Here is a 20,893-nt window from a genome sequence, read left to right as displayed (position 1 = left end):
TTACTAAAAATAGAAACGACCTATCGATAAATTGACCTCAAATTATAATTATGCCAACCATATACTCAAATGATATAGATGATTAGAAATAATATTGATGACCACCATTTCCTTCATTTTTATATATTTGCATGGTTTTCTCGTAGACAAGCTCTTAAGCATAGGTCTAAATGAGCGAATGAAAGATTTTTATTTTTCTCTCCTCTCCACTAAATTGTCCGTGAAAAGTTTGTAAAAAGGAAAAACGTTAAAATGTCTATTTCCACACACGACTAAATGTTCACTCAGTTTTATTTTACGGTATTCCGGTACTTGAATGTGTTGCTTATGTACACGGATTCTGTACACGTTCTAAGAGTTGTTCCTGTCTCTCCGATATAGATTTGTCGACACCTATCATAGTTCGTTATCTTCACCTTGCATGTAATAACATATATTAAATTCGTAGAGCCACAAGACATATCCGCATTTACGGCGAATTCCTTTCCGCTTAAATTGAAAGTTTGTCCCTCCTTTATATATGGATAAGTTCCACACCGGGGATCTTTGGATCTGTTGACTCGGGAATCTGATTTTCTATGAAATTTGGATGGACATAATATTCTATGGAGATTTTTTGGTTTTCTTTTATTGTTAATGAATTTGTAATTTCGGAGGACATGTGTCATTTTTCCATCTGATTTCAGAATATTATTAAATTGATGAACCACAGGAGTCGTATTCAGGTTTTTTGGGTTATGGATGGTTACAAATGGTAATATTTTGGAATCTACGTGGTGTCGTGGAGGCGGGTTGATAACTTCTCTGTTAGGCGCCTTGGATTTCTTTATTTCATCTTTGTTTATGTTTTAGGGTAATATTGTTCTGTCAAGTAAATTTCAAGTTGATGTAAACACTCTTCTCTTGTGTGTTCATCACTGACTATGGTGCAAATCCTCCTAGCTAGGTTGTACGGAATAGAACGCTTTGTGTGTCTGGGATGAGATGATCCAAAGTGAAGATATCGATGCGTATCCGTACTCTTGTAGTATATGTATGTTGTTAATCTATCATGTTGTTTAGTAACCAGTACATCAAGGAATGGAATATTCGTGGAACTCTGGTCGACCGTGAATTTTATATCTGGATCTAGATTATTTAGGACGACACGAAAAGTTGTCAGATATTTATCACTCTAATTCCAAATAATGAAACAGTCATCTAAATATCTTTTCCAGTGACGTTTGGTATTTTCACAAAGTTCTTCGCCGAATGTTTCGTGAATTTGCTCGTACATAAGTTCCTCTAAAACCCTGAGCGTTAAGGTAGCGTATGTAGGGGCCATTGTGGTGCCCATGGCGGTACCTTTGATTTGTTGAAAGTGTTTGTCATCAAAATTGAAAGTGTCATTTTTTAAAATTAATTCTGTTGCCTCTATTAAAAATTCTTTAGTAAAGCGGCTATCAATTTTTTCACTGTGTTTGTCGATCCAGATATTTAATGCCTGGAGTCCAAGTGTGCTGGCTATGTTGGAATATCAATTTACGACATCCAGAGTAACTAATTTATAGGTAGATGCCGTAAAAAGTCCAGATCCTCATGGACATAGCTTTTGACTTCACAACACAAAGGTTTGATAACAATATCTAAAAGGTTGCTAAGACGTTGAATCGGCGCTAAAGGTCCTCCTACAATTCGACGGAATGTGAGATCCTCTTGATTTTTACAGGTGATGTACTCGGAATTTTGAGTTTTTATTGCCTGTCTGGTCATTTCCAATTTATGGACTTTCGGTAACCCATAAAAACAACTCAATCTAAATTCAAAGTTTGTTACGAAATCCTGTTCATTTTCGGTAAGTGACGACGGATATTTGTTTAACAGGTTTTTTTTTTAATGTTTTGTAAGACCTTTATATCTTGGTTTTTGTTAATTGCTGCATAGAATTCCGTATTAGTAAGTGTCTGCATGATTTGTGTTCTGTAGTAATGTTTTATAACGATTGTTTATCATTTGAGAAATGTTTTAAAGCATCATCCTCTTCTTTTGTTGAAATATTTTAAATGGCCTTCACACTACTATTTTCATTCAATGGATACTTTTGCAACGTATCACATACTATGTCTAATAGGCTGTTACGCCCTTTCTTTGGATTAAAGCTTGATTTATTTTTAACCAAATTTGTTTCATTAGCATGGTCATCATCACTTTCACAATTTTGAAAGAACTCGACCACTCTTAATTTCCGTGTATATTCTTTAACATCTCTTTTCATTTCCTGGTGATTACTTTTTGGAGTAGGGGTAAATTTCAACCCTTTTGTTAAAAGTTTTAATTTCACTTTTAGTCTGCACCCTTCTTGACAGGTTTATACCTTTTGGATCAATGCGATTTTGACAATTGATTCGATACGCAAGAGCTTGTTCTACGTATGATCAGTTTTTAAATCGAGGCAAGCTACTGACAAACAAGTTGATGGCAAAGGGATTTCAACAGTCTCTATTGAAGGCAGCATTTCGCAAATTTTATGGTCGTCAATTTTACTTTCATAGAAAGGAGCAACCTGTGCTTTTAACTGAAAATGCAACATAGCTCCACCATTAATTCGCAAAAATAAGAAACATAAAAATAAATATATAGGCTCTTTACTCAAATTCGCAAAAATAAATCGACACAAAAATATTAAGATTTACGCTATATCTTTACATATTTTCTTCATTGCAAGGTGAAGATAACGAACAGTGATCAATCTCATAACTCCTACAAGCAATACAAAATAGATAGTTGGGCAAACACGGACCCCTGGACACACCAGAGCCGTGAGAGGTGTGATCAGGTGCCTAGGAGGAGTAAGCATCCCCTGTTGACCGGTCAAACCCGCCGTGAGCCCAATATCCTGATCAGGTAAACGGAGTTATCCGCAGTCAAAATCAGTGTGCCAAGAACGGCTTAACAATCGGTATGAAACACGTCAGACAGCATTTGACCCAATGCGATGTTGTATTGACGAACTAGATCGTTATAACGACCATAGAATTTGCGAAATGCTGACTTCAATCGAGACTGTTGAAATCCCTGTACCATCAACTTGTTTGTCAGTAGCTTACCTCGATTTAAAAACTGACTATACCCAGAACAAGCTCTTGCATATCGAATCGGTTGAGATATATAAACACCATATGCAGGTGATAATGGAATATTGCTACATAAATGTGGGAAGTTGACGATGGAGAAGCTGAAATCATCCCGTTTGTCATACAGTTGAGTTGTTAGTTTGCCGTTAATGTCTACTTTCAATAAAATATCTAAGTATGAAGCAGAAGTGGACGACTCTGTGGTGTCCTTTATTTCGAACTCGCAGGGATATATCAAATGGACATATGAATGAAAGATATCATTGTTAATAGACAAAACGTCATCGATATATCTAAAAGTCGAATTGAAGGTCACAGCGAGAGATTTTTTCTTCTCACGTAGAAGTTTTTGAATAAATTCTGCTTCATATAAATATCAATGCGCAAATGGGAACAAGTGCGCTGATATTGTTTAGAAGATAACGTGAAGATAATTAGATGGCAATGCTTTAAGAACTTATTTCAAAGGATATGATAGTAATAGGAAAAATGTTGATGAGGGCTACTCATTTTCAGTGACACATCACTGTTATGTTCGAGATAAAGCAACTGATTAAAACAATTAAACTGATGCTGGTCAGATATTTATTTATCAATTTTCATTTCAGATTCATTATGTAAATGTTTCCTTCATTGTATTAAGAAACATTGAAGTTGGAATGGGTTGTACCTCCGATATACTGAAACTCTTTTGGCCATGAGTACACCTTGATGCGTACGTTGTCTCCCTTCTTCATGTCAAGAAGAATATTTTCGGAGATTTTAATCCACTTTCCCACCCATGGAGTCCACCAAAATCCAACTTGATAATTATTATGTAGTATATGTAACCTCAAGTAGTCTGACGTGCTGGAGGGTGTAGGCATATCGATGGTAAGAGTAAAGGAGTAGGTTCCTGCTACAGGGGCGGTAAACACACCAGTCTTGCCGTCGTATCCGTTCCCTTTATTGGTTGTAACTCTTCCAAATTTAAGAAACTTCCCAGACGAAGATTTGAACCTTGAGGATGGTTGAGCCATGAAAGAGACAGGCTTTTTACCTGTATGTTTGAACAACATGATTTAGACCACAAAGTTAAATTTAACAGCATGTTAAAATATCTTAAAACTTAATGCTTGTTTCAAATGGGTGTCCATTAAAATTACATTTTCATGAAAGTTCATGAAATAAAATCATAGAGCAGGATTTTCAATTCGGTCTCCATTGAAGTAAATCCGTTCTGTATACACTCTTCAAATTCGTTGAGGTGAAGACCACATGAGTTGGCAGACTTCGTGCAGATGTTGTAGTTTCTTATTTCATTCTTACACGGACAGTCAGATCGAGACAAGGTAACCATACAAATCAGCAGATAAACCACCTGTAACATTTTTAGCGTTTCCCTGCAAACTTCAACGTGTAAATATTTCGAGTAGCAGTTTGTTTTTATTTATATAGCTTTTATTTTACAAAACGCAAAATTTAACTGACCATGCATGACTCCTGATGAGAATATTTCGTGCCTTAAATTGCAACATTAGATTATAGATTTTGTGATTATTTTATCATTTGATAGACCTGAACACTTTTCTCTTTATAATGGGGGAACACCTTGTCAATATATGAAGTGAGATGTGTGAGAATGAAACACTTACATTATGATTCAGTATGGTTTGAGGAAGGTTAATACGACATAAAATGATATAAGCATAAATTATCAGTGGAAAACATTCAAAATTGGAATTCAGACTAAGGATGATTAGTGCATATCTATATATTTTTTTCCAAATATTTCAATTTTAAATTACTCTTTTTAAACATAGAAAACCAGGAAATGTTCAGAATGATCGAAAATGTCGCGGGAGTGAATCACTTCCGCATCTGCACATTGACGGAGATCCTGACGACTTATAGTCCCCCAAAAAGAAGTCGGAGAAGGCTACATTATTGCAGCTAATTTAGATACCACATTCATGAAATTTAAATGACTGTCATACACACCTTCAATCAGATTTTTTCCTATTTACCAAAGTCACTATAATGAATGTTGCCATGTTTACAAACTTAAGATTATTTACCCTGTCCTAAAGTTAGGACGAACGTATAGCGAGGCCTTAGATTTTGGATGGTTTCAAGTAACATGTAGGTTAGCCCTAAGATAGCTCCTTGAACATGTCTGCTCGTTGAAATTTTCACATGTGATTTCAGATTGTATATAAAACCATTTAATAATATTGGAAGTATGTTTAAGAGTTCTGAAATTGAAATTCAGTTTCCGAAAAAAAATTCTTCTAAGTTCTGCTTTGAAAAAGGAAATTATTTACAAAATATCCACAAAGTAAGAATAAACAAAATAATTGTTGTTTCAATATCTGGGTCATTTACCTTGAATTGAATGTTAAAAAATCATTATTTCAAAGGACACGACCCTCGTCGTTTTTATTTTTGCACAGTATGTAACAGAATTCTCAGTTTCACAGCATACCCTTTCGTAACATGTCCGACGCGAGTTCATTTCAAACATTCTAACATTGTAAAATTCGAAAGACAATCAAGAGGTACCCTATGCTGGTTTATTTGATTTTCTAGCTTTGCAATTCAAGAGGCGGAATATGTCAGCAACTACTAGCAAGTTCATTGTGAGCATTAAACTAATGCTTAAACGTAAACTTTAACATTGAATCACAATCAATCAAAATAGAAAAATGTTAAGCAAAATTTAGTTCAATACACTAACATTATTTAAGATCAACCAAATCCTGTCACTGGGTCCATGTTTTCTGAGTCTACCCTGATGAACTTGATACTACATATGTATATAAATTAGTGTTAAATACAGCAATAGTGTTTCATTTCAGTAGAGGAGCTTATTTCCGATTAACATCAATATTAATAACAAGGAATCTTTCGCACTGCTGAGCCCCAGTTTTCACAAAAACACACAGGTGTATATGGCAGTAAAACTACGAAATGGGCCAATATTCTGAAATGTACGAAACCCAACAAGATTCATTTAAGATATTTAGTAAAAGCAACCTAAACTATTCTGACTGTTTATACCGTATTCCATAGGTCAATAATAGATTTCAATTTTGTATATGAATTCTAAGGTGTCACATTTCTGATTTATTTATAACATATGGTTTACTCAACAAAATATATGTATCTTAATTTTCATTATGTTTATAGACATCGCTGTAATCTTATCATGTTCACCATTTTTAAATTTACCATAATAATAATAAGAAGTCTAGGAATAGATGGATGCTGACCACGTCAATGGTGAGGATGTGGAAACTTAAACACAGTGTATGGTGTTTATTGGACAATTTCAAACTCAAACGTAGTACACTTTACAGCAGGATATGTTACAGACCATATGTGCATCTGATATTGATTAAACTTGTCGACAATCATTCTAAAAAATGTACTCCAAAGTCAGTGCGTTCGATAGTGCATATTGTGTAAACAAAGCGGTTTCAATAAATCTCATGTGTTGATCTTGACACATGTATGGCAAATGTTAAATAATCCCTATATCTGACTTCCATATCGCACTCTCCACTAGTTCCACAAGATTACTGAAAGAGAATGTTTTTTCTCATTTCATTTTTTAAAACTTGATTTGAATGGACATTGGATTACATATATTACACTAAGGTGTTGGCGAGATAAAGAACCACCACCACTACTGTCCCGAGTACCCTAAGTAGTTCACAACGTGTGGTACGTCACCAAAAGCTGGCGTCGATCCTACATGGGAACACTTATCAAATGAGACTTATAATACGACACAAACTAGAATGACTGTTGAACACATCTATCGTTTTGCTTAATGCAACAAATACATTGTTGAGGTCAGTTGTTATTATTGAATGGAATTCGTTTCCATGGGATATGTCATCACTTAAAAACCTATAATTTTTGTAAATATTCGTAATGTTAAATGAGAGTATTTGACTGTAAAAGCGTACGTTTATTACCTGTTGTCAGTGTTTACATCAACTATCTTCCGTACATTACATTGTGGTATTGATGCAAGGTGAAGATAACGAACAGTGATCAATCTCATAACTCCTACAAGCAATACAAAATAGATAGTTGGGCAAACACGGACCCCTGGACACACCAGAGGTGTGATCAGGTGCCTAGGAGGAGTAAGCATCCCCTGTTGATACGGTGTATTTTCTTTGATGACTAAAAACAAGGAATTCCCCCACATATGACTGTCATATCAATAGGCGTGGCTATAACGTTCAAATTATATAAGTTATTGCATGACCTTGAAGCGTGTGTGGAAATAATGTCGTAAAATAAGTTTAAATTTGAAAGTTATTGCACAATACACATGGCAAAGAGTCAAATGGAAACATACATGATTTTTCGTTTAATAACCTCCATACAAACCGAAGAATGTATAGAGCATAGACAAAAATACATAACTTTTCTAAAGTCTCCAAATTTTCTTGGTACTGTTTGCTTCACTTGGAGTATTCACCTCATCCTAAGAATTTTCTCTGGTTCGCTCCGCATGCGGAAAGTTGGGTTTATAGCGCCATATGCGCTGTATATTTAGCATATTTTGATAGTTGCTGATTGTTGCAAACAAAAGGATAAAGTATTCTTTAAATGGCCATAACTGTAGCAAATAAAGAAAGAATTTTTTTTAGGAGAATGAAACATCGACCCGGAACCCTGCATTAAGCACTAGCTAGGTGGTATAATAACGAAGGTAACCAGGCCGATGTATTGAGTGTGATAATATTACTACAATATAAAACTTCAATCAATTTTTGAAATCATACAAGAAGTCTCCATATCAATAACTTCAGGGATAATGTCAGAAACGTCTAGTACGTCCTTGATTACGTATACAAACGATATTTCAATGCAAGTTTTTCTTTCCCTCTTTGAAATGGACCAATACAAAATCTGTTTACATTTCAGGAACAATGGACAATAAAAGAGCAAAATAAAAGTCACAAAATGTTGTGTTTTTTTCAATGCAATACCTGACCAGTTAGTTGTAAATTACGAGTAGTATACGAGTTGTCTTTCGTTGAATTGTCATGTCGATCAGCTGGTCTGTGCATGGAAGTGATGTCGATGGATGTTACTTTGAAATAATACCCCCGGTAAAACCCTTGACATTTATAACGGTTAATATCAAGCAGTAACTCGAGAGTGATCTTTTCAATTTTACATATAGAAAATGTGAAAATTACAAATACGGGAAAATATAAAGTTTTTGTTAATGAGGATGTAGCTTCATGCCCCCATTATACAAACACATCATACATTAATGCCGTAAATTATCAATAAAGTTAGACATTTCTATCAGTATGTAAACATATGGATCCAACCCTCGGTGTTTATGTGAACCAAAACAGTAAATGCTGACGGTCCGAATTTCTAGAGTCAGTCTCAGTTTTAATTTTTCCTTTATTTACAAAATAATTGATGACTTGAAGTTTAATCACACAACAGCAATACATAATCGTGAAATATGTAATATTAAAATATATACAGTAACTCGTCAAAGTAAAGGCAACACGGTGGTGAATGTGACAATATATTTTACCCGGCTGTTTTATATTTTAGATGGTGCAAATGTTAGATTATAGATATTTGTAATTAAGATGCATTTCTATATATTACACAGTGTCTAATAATTTCCATGTAAAGAAAAAAAAAAACAGGCGCGGATCAGTGAAAGGAAATGATTCTAATTGTTTCACGTATTATAGATAATTTATCTAAACCTCAGTATAATGTTGGTATTCGCTTGCTTTCTATCACATCGATTCTTTGAGATGTTATCAGGGACGATAAATGATAGGGCATGACATTCAGGTAAGGAAAGGCGGATATCATTTTCATTCAGAACAAATATTGATTTTTTTTTTAAACAGGCAAAAATAGACATAACGTTGGATACACAACATAAAACGCATTCAATGTGTAAATAAAAACATTGATGTATATATTCAATAATGCAGAAATCTAATATTTTAAAAGCAATGCGTACTATTAGTAAAAGTTTATCAGATGGCCGAAAACATACGTTTATGTAATCAATAGAAATCTGCCTTTCTTATCCTCATGACATTTGATTTATTTCAGCAATTCATAACCATAATTTCAAACTGGAGCTACTAATTAACAATTTCTGAAACAATTCATTTTCAAACAATTGTTCCAATAAAGAAAAATATATCAGAGGTTCTCTGAACCAAAAACAAAAATACATAAACACAAATCAGATAATGAATAAAAATATATTTCTAATTGTTCTAATCCTTTACTGAACCACAAAAGTAACCTCTTCTTGAAAACCTTCTATAGCAGATAACCAACGCACCAGTATGCAAAGTGAAGATAACGAACAGTGATCAATCTAGTATCTAGCATGTGAATTTAAACATGCATGTTGATAGAAATCAGCGACCCGAGGCCTATTGAAATGGACATCTGACTTATAGACCCTTTCCCCATTCATAATAGAAGTGGAGACAAAGGGAGGGGGGGGGGTAGTTGGGATGTTTAAATTTGTCATTTTCTCTTGTTTGTTTTCTCTCTTTCCAATACGGGGTAAAAAGCATAAAAACCATAAGCCATTAAAAAACGTCGGTACGGTTTGGAAAATAAAGCTATCGCAGTTATCATCCTACCAATATACCAACTACCTATAGTTAAAAATATGTACTTTCAAATCTAGATGTGAGTGTGCTAGGTACACTGTCAGCCATCTTTATAAAATTTATATATGGTACTTATGTTTCTTAATTGATTTGGTATGCAAGAACATGTGTGCGTATGATCAACTTCTATACCGGCACAGGTGTTGAAAAATTCGATGTTACAGGAGTCTTGACAGTCTTGTCTAAAGTGACGTCTCACGAAGTATGTGGTCGTTATAATGAATAGCATGCCTTCGCTAAAATAGAAAAAAAAAATGAAAACCAAAATGCAATATATCATCATTATAGTAATTAGTTCATATTATATTTATTTCAAAACAGGATCGATATATAGAACATATCGTATCACACAGGGCTTAATTCTGACTGGAAGTAGGTTACTTAACTCCAGAATATCGATAGAAGTCAAAGAATTGTCAGATAAATCATTCCAAACCTGATTTATTAATGCATCTGTCCTCTTACTAGACACCTAGGCATGCTCTACTCCAAATCTACTCTGTATCGGGTAATATATAATGAATCATATATAAATAGGTTTATCTAACCGTCTTTAGAAGAGTTAATTTACAATGCTGATATGTAGTTCTAAGTATTGCCTCTTCTTCATATATATACACACAATATCATGATAAAGATTTTAAACAATGCATAACATACTAAATCTGATATGTGTACATGGCATGTAAAGAAGAGTGTGTAGATGAGGATGCATTCAAAACATGTACCAGAATTCTCTGTTTCACATTCTTTATAGATTCATTGGAAATTACAAAGCTCCCTGCAAATTATGTAGAAAATGATAAAAGAGATTTAAATGCTATCTGGGCAATGTGGAATTTCTTTCTGTATGTAAAACTTATACGGTACCAATTTTGATGCACCAGATGCGCATTTCGACAAATAATGTCTCTTCAGTGATGCTCAACCGAAATGTTTGAAATCCGAAATAACTATGAAATTTTAGATCTAAATATAGCCAAAAACAGCGTGCCAAACAAGTAGAGCCAAACTCGTCCAAGGATAAGAGCTAAGCATGAGGGAGATAATCCTTAATTTTGAAATGAATTTCTAAATTTTATAACAGCAATTAAATATACATCCGTATTTTCAAGCTAGTAACGAAATACTTAGCTACTGGGCTGTAGAGACCCTCAGGGACTAACAGTCCACCAGCAGAGGCCTCGACTCAGGGGTCGTAATGTAAAACTTATACGGTACCAATTTAACGTAATGTAATGGCAATAGCCTCACACCAACCAATCTGTGAGAGGAAGCTTGTATGCCTGAGATTAGTGGACTCCTTTCGCCTACTTAATGAGACACTCCTCCGTATACATGTCCACAACCATCCTGTTCTTTCTACAGTAGTAGTTGTAGACAGGCGAGCAATAGGTTCTCTTCTGAGAAGGCCAACTACGCTGATTTTCTCTTTCAATCTGGATACAAATTTGAAATTTGGGAAGACCACAATGATCAGATGACACAGTAATCGCAACACGATGTTGAGTGTTGGTACGCAATAAAATGCTAGAACCATGATGATAACTGGTAAAACGAACAGCCAGTATATTCCGACGATGAAAAAGGCGAAAACGCCATATTCCTTGAATGGATAAAGCAAAGTTCTTATAGCCCATCCGAATGATCTCGAATACGAAGATTCATGCGTGTCTCGGAAGCACTTTCGAAAAACAATTTCAATGTTTCGTTTCAATTCTGAACTTATGAATTCTAGAAGTCCAAACAAAACACTGTCTGCTACCAGTATAGCGTAGCAGAATACGAAGACGCCATGCACAGGAGTTAAGAAACTCAGCATGCTGCCGGGAAAGTAAGCAAAGTGCAATGTTAACTTCCGGTCACGTGCAGCATCGTCCTTATCATCGTGTTCACTGTCTTTATACCGATAAAAATTTGCTTTTCTGAAAATCCATGGAATGATGACCACAATGCATGAAATAATGAGCATTAGTTTTTGTAAATAGTGATACCACTTAAAATGTTTGATGACCAACGAAGTACGTGTGATAGGTTCAAATATACTACGGTTCCAACATGGTTCCAAAGAATCCCTTTCCCGGATTTGACAACGAAAAAACGAATCGTAAATGGATCTTATAATTCCAACTGGAACGTCGTTTGGAGGAATTAAACGCTCATGCTTAACGTTGAAATGTATCTTTGAAAGGGTGAGTGCATACACATTATCTTCATCCATCTCATCCAACTGTTTCTCAAACGCCTTCATTAGCGACAGATCGTCAATGTTCACAATATTTTCGGTTGTGGGCGGTGGGTTCTTTCGGTAAATTTTCTTTACCCTGATTTGGATTGGATTATCACAGTTGAATTCGTACTTCAAAGTTTTGTACTTGTCGTGATACCAAGCCTTTGGTATGAGATAGGGACAAAACATAATGACAAGGAAGTTGATAAAATATATGCAGTAGAATAAAAGATGGACCCATATATCTTTCACAAGTTCTCTACATACAAAATAACCTTTAGGAGTTTTAGAACAACACACGTGGTAGAAAACAGCTCTGTTGTTTACATTTTTGATGTGCATGTTGCAGACATGTTCATTGTCATTAAGACTACCACCAGCTCCATCTGGTGAGATGTCTTGGAAATCATTCAGTAAAATATGTCTAAGACCTTTCTCCACTTCCTTTATATCCCTTTGTAACAAGCATCCTATTGGTTCTTCCTGTAATTCTACTTTCATATTTTCAGTGCCGTAACTCAGTGTCGAAAGTGAAAGTATTTCGAAACCCGTCTTCAAAAATAAAAGTCCTTGGCCATGCCGACCGGTACTTCTTTCCCAAATGAAGGGTTTGTAAATATCAGATTCCGATTTTCCCGGAATCTTTCTGGAATGGTTACGAAATTTCAGTTCATAGATGATAAGTTTGGTTCCAGCGTTTAAAAGTTCTTTAATGTCGTGCCTCAGCATTTCAGACACTGGTGTCACACTGCAGTTTCTGGAGAAAGTCACCAGGAATTCTTTATTCAAAGATGATGATTTAATAATGGTAACTGTCGTCTGATCCTCAGAATAATTCCCGGAAATACTGACGGATGGTTGGAAATGAAGACCAAAAGCACAAACAGGAACAACCCCATTCTTATGTTTAGTCTGAACACTTAAGTGTTTTACATGCAATTCATGATTCGGTGGGTAAGCTATTTGAAATAATCTTTTCACTGTGCACCATATCAATTAACACTAAAGGTTGTATTTGTAAAGCAGATATTTAAACGTAACTGGTGATGCACATACCTAAAATTTAACACTTTCTCTACTGGCACATTTTAGAGGTTTTTAAACACTGCATGTTATTTTAAAAATCGATTTAAGTCTATGCGTCCCCCGATTTGGGGTAGGCATATGATACTTTTTTCGGGGAATTTGACAGGTACATGACCTCGAAGAGGTCTACGGGGTGAAAGGTCATACATACAAATGCATGTTTTTTTCAATCATTTTTCTCTGAAATATATGTATTTCAACCCTTCTCACTAGTTTAGAATAAAATATGAAATTTTAAATGCACGAGCTGATGTATCTTTTAAAGGGACTAGTTCATATTTTTCGAATTTGTTTTTCATTTTTGATGTTAAATATTGAAAATATATCTCATTTAATGTTGACAACCAAAATTTGGAGCATCTGAATACAAGAATAAGAACAATGTTTTAGCTTTGATTTTGTGTTATGTAAACAAAGACTCGAGTCTCTTTATGTAACAAAACAAACCAGTGAAACTTTAATTCTGTAATTTAAAGCATCTTCACATTGTACAATCATAAAGATTATCTTTTAAATGGCAATTTTTACCTAAAGTATACTTGAGATGTGATCTATATATATGTAGTAAATTTGGATCAATATCCATTTATTTTGAAATCTTCGTAAACAATAACACACCTCAATCTTTGTTTCCAAAACAAATGATAACTCTCTATAATGACCTTTTGTCTTTATGAATAACCTTATTTTTTGTGAAACCTTCTAAACATATTACACTGTAGAATTTTATCAAAGTGAAAACCAAAATTTGGAAGGAAATCATGAATCAGTCCCTTTAGGTCTCAAACTTCTAGGAAATGGAGGAAAACTCACCTTCAGGAGCCCATGTTTTAATTTTCAGATTTTATTACCATGACAACCAATTTTCAAAAATAATGTATATGGTTCTTGAAAGTACAGATGTGAAAGTTTTAAAGGTCCATCATGACATCTGCTGCTAGCCTGGAAATGGGTCAAGATACACTCAGGCACCTGCCATCCTGGAAGTAAAAAAATCAACAAAAATAAGGAAAATATACCCATTTTCAACCCCTCCTAATTACAAAAAAATTTCCCCAGTATAATGACAGATATCAACTTTCCGCAAAAATCCTAATCTTTCCAACAAGGCCAAATTTGGAACAGGGTCCTTGATTCCTTTTCGAGATATTTTACATCAAAGATGCAGTATGCTCTTTTCAACTTACCGTTTAAAGTGAAAGTAGATTTGCCCGCCTAGAAGTCAAACTCTCGTACATCTCACAGTCACAGTTTCGAATCCCATAAAAAGGCACTGGATCAATGTAGAATGCTCATCTCCCTATATTAATACAGATACCGAAGAGACATTAGTTGTCGAAATGCGCATCTGGTGCATCAAAATTGGTACCGTATAAGTTGTACATTATGACCCCTGGGTCGAGGCCTCTGCTGGTGGACTGTTAGTCCCCGAGGGTATCTACAGCCCAGTAGCTAAGTACTTCGTTACTAGCTTGAAAATACGGATGTATATTTAATTGCTGGGATAAAACGTAGAAATGTATATCAAAATTAAGCATTATATCTCCCTCATGCATAACTCTGATCCTTAGACGAATTTGGCTCCATTTATTTGGCACTCTAGTTTTCCTTTTAGCTCTTACAAGTTTTTTGTCTTTTCGAATTTCCAAAATTTCGGCTTTAGCATCACTGAAAAGACATTATTTGTCGAAATGCTCATCTGATGCATCAACATTGGTACCGTATAAGTTTTACTTAAAAAAAAATGAAACTATTTAAATTCTATAAAATACTCTTTTAACATATTTACATTTTAACATTGGTCACTTTAGCTTCGTATTGACAATTCGCCAGGTATACTGAGACTTTAAAATGCTTCAAAAACATCACAATCATATTAATCAATTTTATTAACAAATGAATATTTTTGTTGCTAAGTAACGATACTCATACAGGTAGTACAATGTTGACCATAATTTGCATTTCGGCAGCCATTTGATACAATCTAAACACAATTTCGTAGCATGATGAGTAGCAAATACCACATGATTTTAAAAACATAATCTTTAGATAGATCTTAATTATTTGAAAAAGATTTTAACAAACATTGTGATTAACATAATGAAGAGAATTGTGATTAAAGGTCATTAAGTGCCAAATAATTTAACAAACATTATGATTAATTCAATGAAGAGAATTGTGATCAAGGTCATTAAGTGCCAAATTTGTACTTTACTTGCATACCCATCATTTTCCAATGATATGATGTTCTGCCAATATGTTCCACTAAATCGAATAAATGTTGTCACAACAAAACAAAGATCTTCCGTGCTACTATAAAATGATTATTTTGATATTCAAATATATTGGGTTGCTAAGCAACAACACCATATCAAATGTTATAAAAGAGTACAACCTTTTTTTCTCTCTCGAAGTACAATGTATACGAATGTGCACATAATTGCATCCTATTCAATTTCTAGGGTTGTTCCTATAGGGACATTGCGTTGACAAATATCTGTCTATCGGTTGTAACCTCACAGAAGACATGTTTAAGAGAGAAAGTCCAAAAATCTGAAACAAAGGGTAATTCTTAATAAAAACGACAGTTTACTTTGCCCCAAATGTTAATGTATGATCAGTAGATTTTAGATACTCAATTGGCTCTAAATGTTTTCTATGATCAAGGCCTTCTGAAATCATGCATTAAATCATTTATGAAATGTTATCAGAGGTTATTGCAGTTCACATCTAACGAACATGTTAGATGTACAGCCAGACTAATTTTGATAAATGTAATCTTATTCAGTTTCATTTTATTAATCGTTTTAAACTGGACATCCCTGTCACGATACCGACTCTTTTAAACTAGAAATACCAGTTCAGTTCTTCTGCAATGAGAGGCTGCAAACTGTCTTGGGAAGTATACATTCAAATCCTACCCCTAGATATGACGATCTCAGCATATTACTTAGAGACAATACAGATAAAGGAAACCAAAGTTTCCGTCAAAACACCGTTATAAAATATGCAGTTCCCTAAGCAATAAATAGAAACAGAATAATAATTTTCTGTATTTTGTTTCTTCTACTTGTTGTAGGTATGTGATGTTTACTGACTAGTAGTGTAACGATAAACAGTAAAATAGCACACGCGTATCAGTGTAGTATGATACAATAATTCCATTTATAAATGTATTATCTGGATTTATTTGGATCGTCTGTTTTGGTTCTACAATAATTTTAACCAGATGTATATGGATTTAAATCTATATTCAACCTCAAGAGTATTACCAACTGAATGCTATATCTCTCCGAATCAAATGTCACAGTTCCTGGATCCGGTACTCAATGCATGTCAGGATATGCCAGAGGATTGCAACTAGTGGAAGATATCTGAGAACTTCCCACTTAAGACTGGATGTCAATACACTTCTTAAAGAGGAAAATATACAATTAAAAATTCTTGGTTTATGTTTTAAAACAATAAACAGTAAGTTTTAAGGTAGTATGGACAGTTTTGCACGAAAGTGCTGGTGAATTTATATAAAGAGAGAGATGCCTCATATGTGAAGTGATATTTAGTAGCGATTACACTAAGGATCAGGATATAGGGCTCACGGCGGGTGTGACCGGTGAACAGGGGATGCTTACTTCTCCTAGGCACCTGATCCCACCTCTGGTGTGTCCAGGGGTCCTTGTTTCCCAACTATCTACTCTGTATTGCTTATAGGAGTTATGAGATTGATCACTGTTCGTTATTTTCACCTTTCACGTAGGGATTACACGTGTTAAAGTATATGGAATAATTTTAGTATACATTGCCAGTGTAGTAGAGTGCGTAATGAAAAAATGATAAGAATCATGTAGGTGTCACCATCATGCCTAGTATATACATGGGGGAAAATACTGAAGACATTCAGGTTAAAAAACGTGTTTTCAATAAAGCCCTATATAAATATTTACAAATGTATGGATATGCTGTTAATCCCTGTATATGACTTCTCTATCCTACTCGCCACTAGTTCCCTGAAATTAATGAACGTGAATGTTTTTCGCTATTTCATTACTTAAAAACTTCATTCGAGTGAAAAGTGTAACAAAAGTTGATTGCAGAATATTTCTATGTGTGAACGTTTTTACAAGGCGCAATAAGAAACCGCCACCGCTACTGTCTCTAGTACACTAAATAGTTCACAATGTGTGTCACTCAAAGCTGGAGATGATTCCACGCGAGGGAACAATTATCAAATGAGACTTAAGATGCTACAAACTAAAGTAACTGTTGAACACTAGTATTGCTTTCTTGAGATGAGTTGTTATTGATTGGGATTCATTTTCATGGGATATGTCATCACTTTATAACATATAATAATCTACGTTGTATTCAATTTGTAATGTCTAGTGAGAGAATTGGATTGCAAAAACGTACTTTTCTTACCTGCTGTCAGTGTTTACATTATATATCTTCCGTACATTACATTGTGGCAGTGTATTTTCTTTGATGACTAAAGTGCAACATTTACCATATTTTCCCTCCAGGTAAATAGGCGTGTGTATAAACCATACAAGTTCAGATTCTACAAGTCATTGTATGGGCGTAGTAACAACGTCGTAGAATAACTTAAAGCTTTAAAATTATTATACAATATATGTAGTCAAATTGAAAACCTATATAATTTTTCGCTGTAAAAGCTATATGATTATACAAACCGAACAATGTATAGAGTATAAACAAAAATTCATCACGTTTTCAAACTTTCCAAATGGATATATACGCAGTTGTGTTAAGTAGGGCCATAGAAATATGTCAGGGAAAAAAGCATTAATAAACAGATGAATTTTTGACAAATTCTGTAAACACAACCCTTTTATACAAAAACAATATGTATATATCATTAAGTGTATATTGACCTCTTATACATTTTTCACCAGACCGACAGTCTCTACATCAACTCTGTATCACGTGATCAAATATCAAGATAAAAACGTATCGCGTGTGTATAAATCGTTGAATTGGCACGATATCCAGATATCAATGCAAGTTGAAGTTAATATAACTTCAAAGCATATTAATTTCTTAATTTGAAAAGTGCTGAGACCAAGTTTATTGTGACTTGTAACATGTCTAATTTTGGCATTGAATATGCAAGATGCGGCGATTTTTGAAAATACGATTTTTGAATCTAGCCTGAAAAGCGTATTTTCTGTTGAAGCCAGAACTTGCTTCCCTAACTTTCCTTTGGCACTGAAGTTCACATGTCACATAAATCAAACATCTTTCACTTAAAAACCTCGGGGTGTCGTGTAAAGAAACCATGTTTATACAAACGAGTCCATTGTGAAAGTAACTATACGTGTAGATTAGGGGCGATATCAAGATCACAATATTTATAGGTTATAGACTTTGTATGGGAAAATATGACGACCGAGATTTATGGCGCGTAGACGGACCGAGCTTGCGAGGTCCGTTCGCGACAAAAAACGAGGTCGTCATATTTCCCATACAAAGTCTATAACCTTTTTATCATATACTTTCAATTTCATTTAGAAACTAACAATAATTTTATTTTTAACAATAACTTTATCGGTTTAACTGAGGAAGAGATGAAAAACACGAAAATTTGGAAATTAACGGCGTAGAAATTTGAGTGTGACGTAATGTTTGCGGGCCGGAATGTTTCCGGGCATATATCGTGTGATATATGCCCGCAAACTTTCAAAAGAAAAAAGAAGAGATGAAATTGAAAGTATATAATAAAATATGGATATTACTTTAGCATGTATGCTATATAAAGAAGAAATTGAAACTTTTTCAATATCAAAGAGAATTGATATAACCCATTTGACAGAAACTTTTACGCGATTGCAGTTTACAGTTTGACAGCGGTGGTAAATAACGAAACAATATTTTGACATTTCCAACCACAAAAGGACTGTAGATATGTAAACCTTCGTCATGACGTATTTTTCATTGTGACGTCGTGCAATGTGCCAGTGCTGTAAAGTATATTTATGTACAGCACTGGTATTAAAAAAATTATGGGGAAAGCCTTAACTCAACCGGATATATATATATATATATATATATATATATATATATATATATATATATATATATATATATATATATATATATACATACATATATATATATCTGATTTCTACATTAGGTAGACCATCCTATAAAATCTGGCTTAAGGGGACAATATACATTTCTCTAATCCTTGCACATTTCAAGAAACAAATAACATTTCTTTTAGTAAAAGAGTACCAAATTTGCCCTTGTGCCAATGAATTCCATATAACGGTGAGCATAAAAAATATACAAAAAAATCGGTCTCCCTAATAATGTGTAATCCTTACGTATTCTTTAGGGAGACCAGTATATATAATTTGCAATATATGGCTTAAGTGGACCTTATATATAATTTGCAATATATGGCTTAAGTGGACCTTCATTTGTAATCTTTCTGCATAGTTTAGGGAGACCAATATATATTTTTGTGATTTAAGTTGACCATTGTTTCCTTGCAGTTTTTACCATTTCAGTTTAACACAGAGACAGAACGAATGGTTATGTGCTTAATTTTCACAGTTGCATCATATATAATGTAAACTAGATCTTGTTTTTAGTAAAAACAAATGTCTCCCTTGTTCCCCAAATTAATATTATACAGATTCAGAATATTTCTACTGTAACATTTACAAAAATGTTTGGATTATCATATATCCTGATGATAGGCACATCTCCAAGTGGTAATGAGGCAACATACAAAGATTCAAGGTTAAGTGATGAGCCATGTAGGAGAGGTTTTGCAATCTCCACCCCTCTTACAACAATTATATAATGTCCAAAAATAACTGGATCCTCATATCCTGACAATATGCACATCTTCATATGGTAATGAATCATTGTAAAATTTAATTTCAAGGCTATGTAATAAGCCTTCTAAGAGAAGTATTGATAAGCAATTCTACGTCCTTGATCCCACGAAATCCAGTGAAACTTTTAATGGACTTCAGATCCTGATGAAATGCACATTTTCAAGTGGAAATGAAGCATTGTACAAAGTTTCAGGGTGATGCAACTAGCAATATAGGAGGAAAGGCATTCACAAGCTATTTTATATCCTCCACCACTCTTAGATCCACTATAACGTTTTAAAAAATTAATGGATCTTCATTCCCTTCTAATATGCACATTTTCAATTAGCAATGAAACATTGTACAAAGTTTCAAGGTTATGCGTTAAGTGATTTATGAGGAGAAGCATTCATAAGCTACCACCCCTTTTAGATCCAATATAATTTGTACAAAAATAATTCCATCCTCATATACTGATGATATGGGCATTACAAAGGTAATGAAGCATTGTACAATATTTCAAGGCTATGCAATAATTGATGTACGAGAAGTGTTTACAAGCTATTTTATACCTTCTACTCCTCTTGGATCCACTATAAGTGTACAAAAATATATGGATCCTCATATACTGACACCATGCAAATCTTCAAAAGGTAATGAAGCATCTTACAAGGTGTCCAAGGCTATGTGATAAGTGATGTATGAGGAGAAGAGTTCGCAAGAGATTTTTTACCTTTCACCCCTCTTAGATCCACTATATCTTAGACAAAAATAATTGAATCATCAAATCCTGATGGTAGTTACATCTTCAAATGGTAATGAAGCATTGTACAAAGTTTCAAGGCTATATGATAAGCCTACACAATCTATTTCATACCTTCCACCTCTTCGATCTACTACAACTTGCACAAAAATAATTGGATCCTCATATCCTGACGA

General features: G+C 34.2%; 1 protein-coding gene and 1 long non-coding RNA gene across 2 annotated transcripts; both read right to left on the bottom strand.

The window, feature by feature from the left end:
• Positions 1 to 8,495: 8,495 nt before the first annotated feature.
• LOC130047590 (uncharacterized) lies at positions 8,496 to 13,408 on the bottom strand. Its single transcript, XM_056142918.1, has 2 exons — positions 13,354 to 13,408; positions 8,496 to 13,003 (listed from the first exon to the last, which is right to left on the bottom strand). The coding sequence occupies exons 1-2, from the start codon at positions 13,406 to 13,408 to the stop codon at positions 11,019 to 11,021; spliced, it is 2,040 nt and encodes a 679-aa protein (XP_055998893.1). The 3' UTR covers positions 8,496 to 11,018.
• Positions 13,409 to 13,946: 538 nt separating this feature from the next.
• LOC125673033 (uncharacterized) lies at positions 13,947 to 16,592 on the bottom strand. The gene is made up of 4 exons (XR_007369232.2): positions 16,382 to 16,592; positions 15,505 to 15,662; positions 14,297 to 14,409; positions 13,947 to 14,089 (listed from the first exon to the last, which is right to left on the bottom strand). It is a non-coding gene; the product is annotated as an uncharacterized LOC125673033 (long non-coding RNA).
• Positions 16,593 to 20,893: the final 4,301 nt, after the last annotated feature.

This window comes from Ostrea edulis, chromosome 7, assembly GCF_947568905.1.
Source record: "Ostrea edulis chromosome 7, xbOstEdul1.1, whole genome shotgun sequence".
NCBI lineage: Eukaryota > Metazoa > Mollusca > Bivalvia > Ostreida > Ostreidae > Ostrea > Ostrea edulis.
This window is presented reverse-complemented; position numbering and strand designations above follow the sequence as displayed.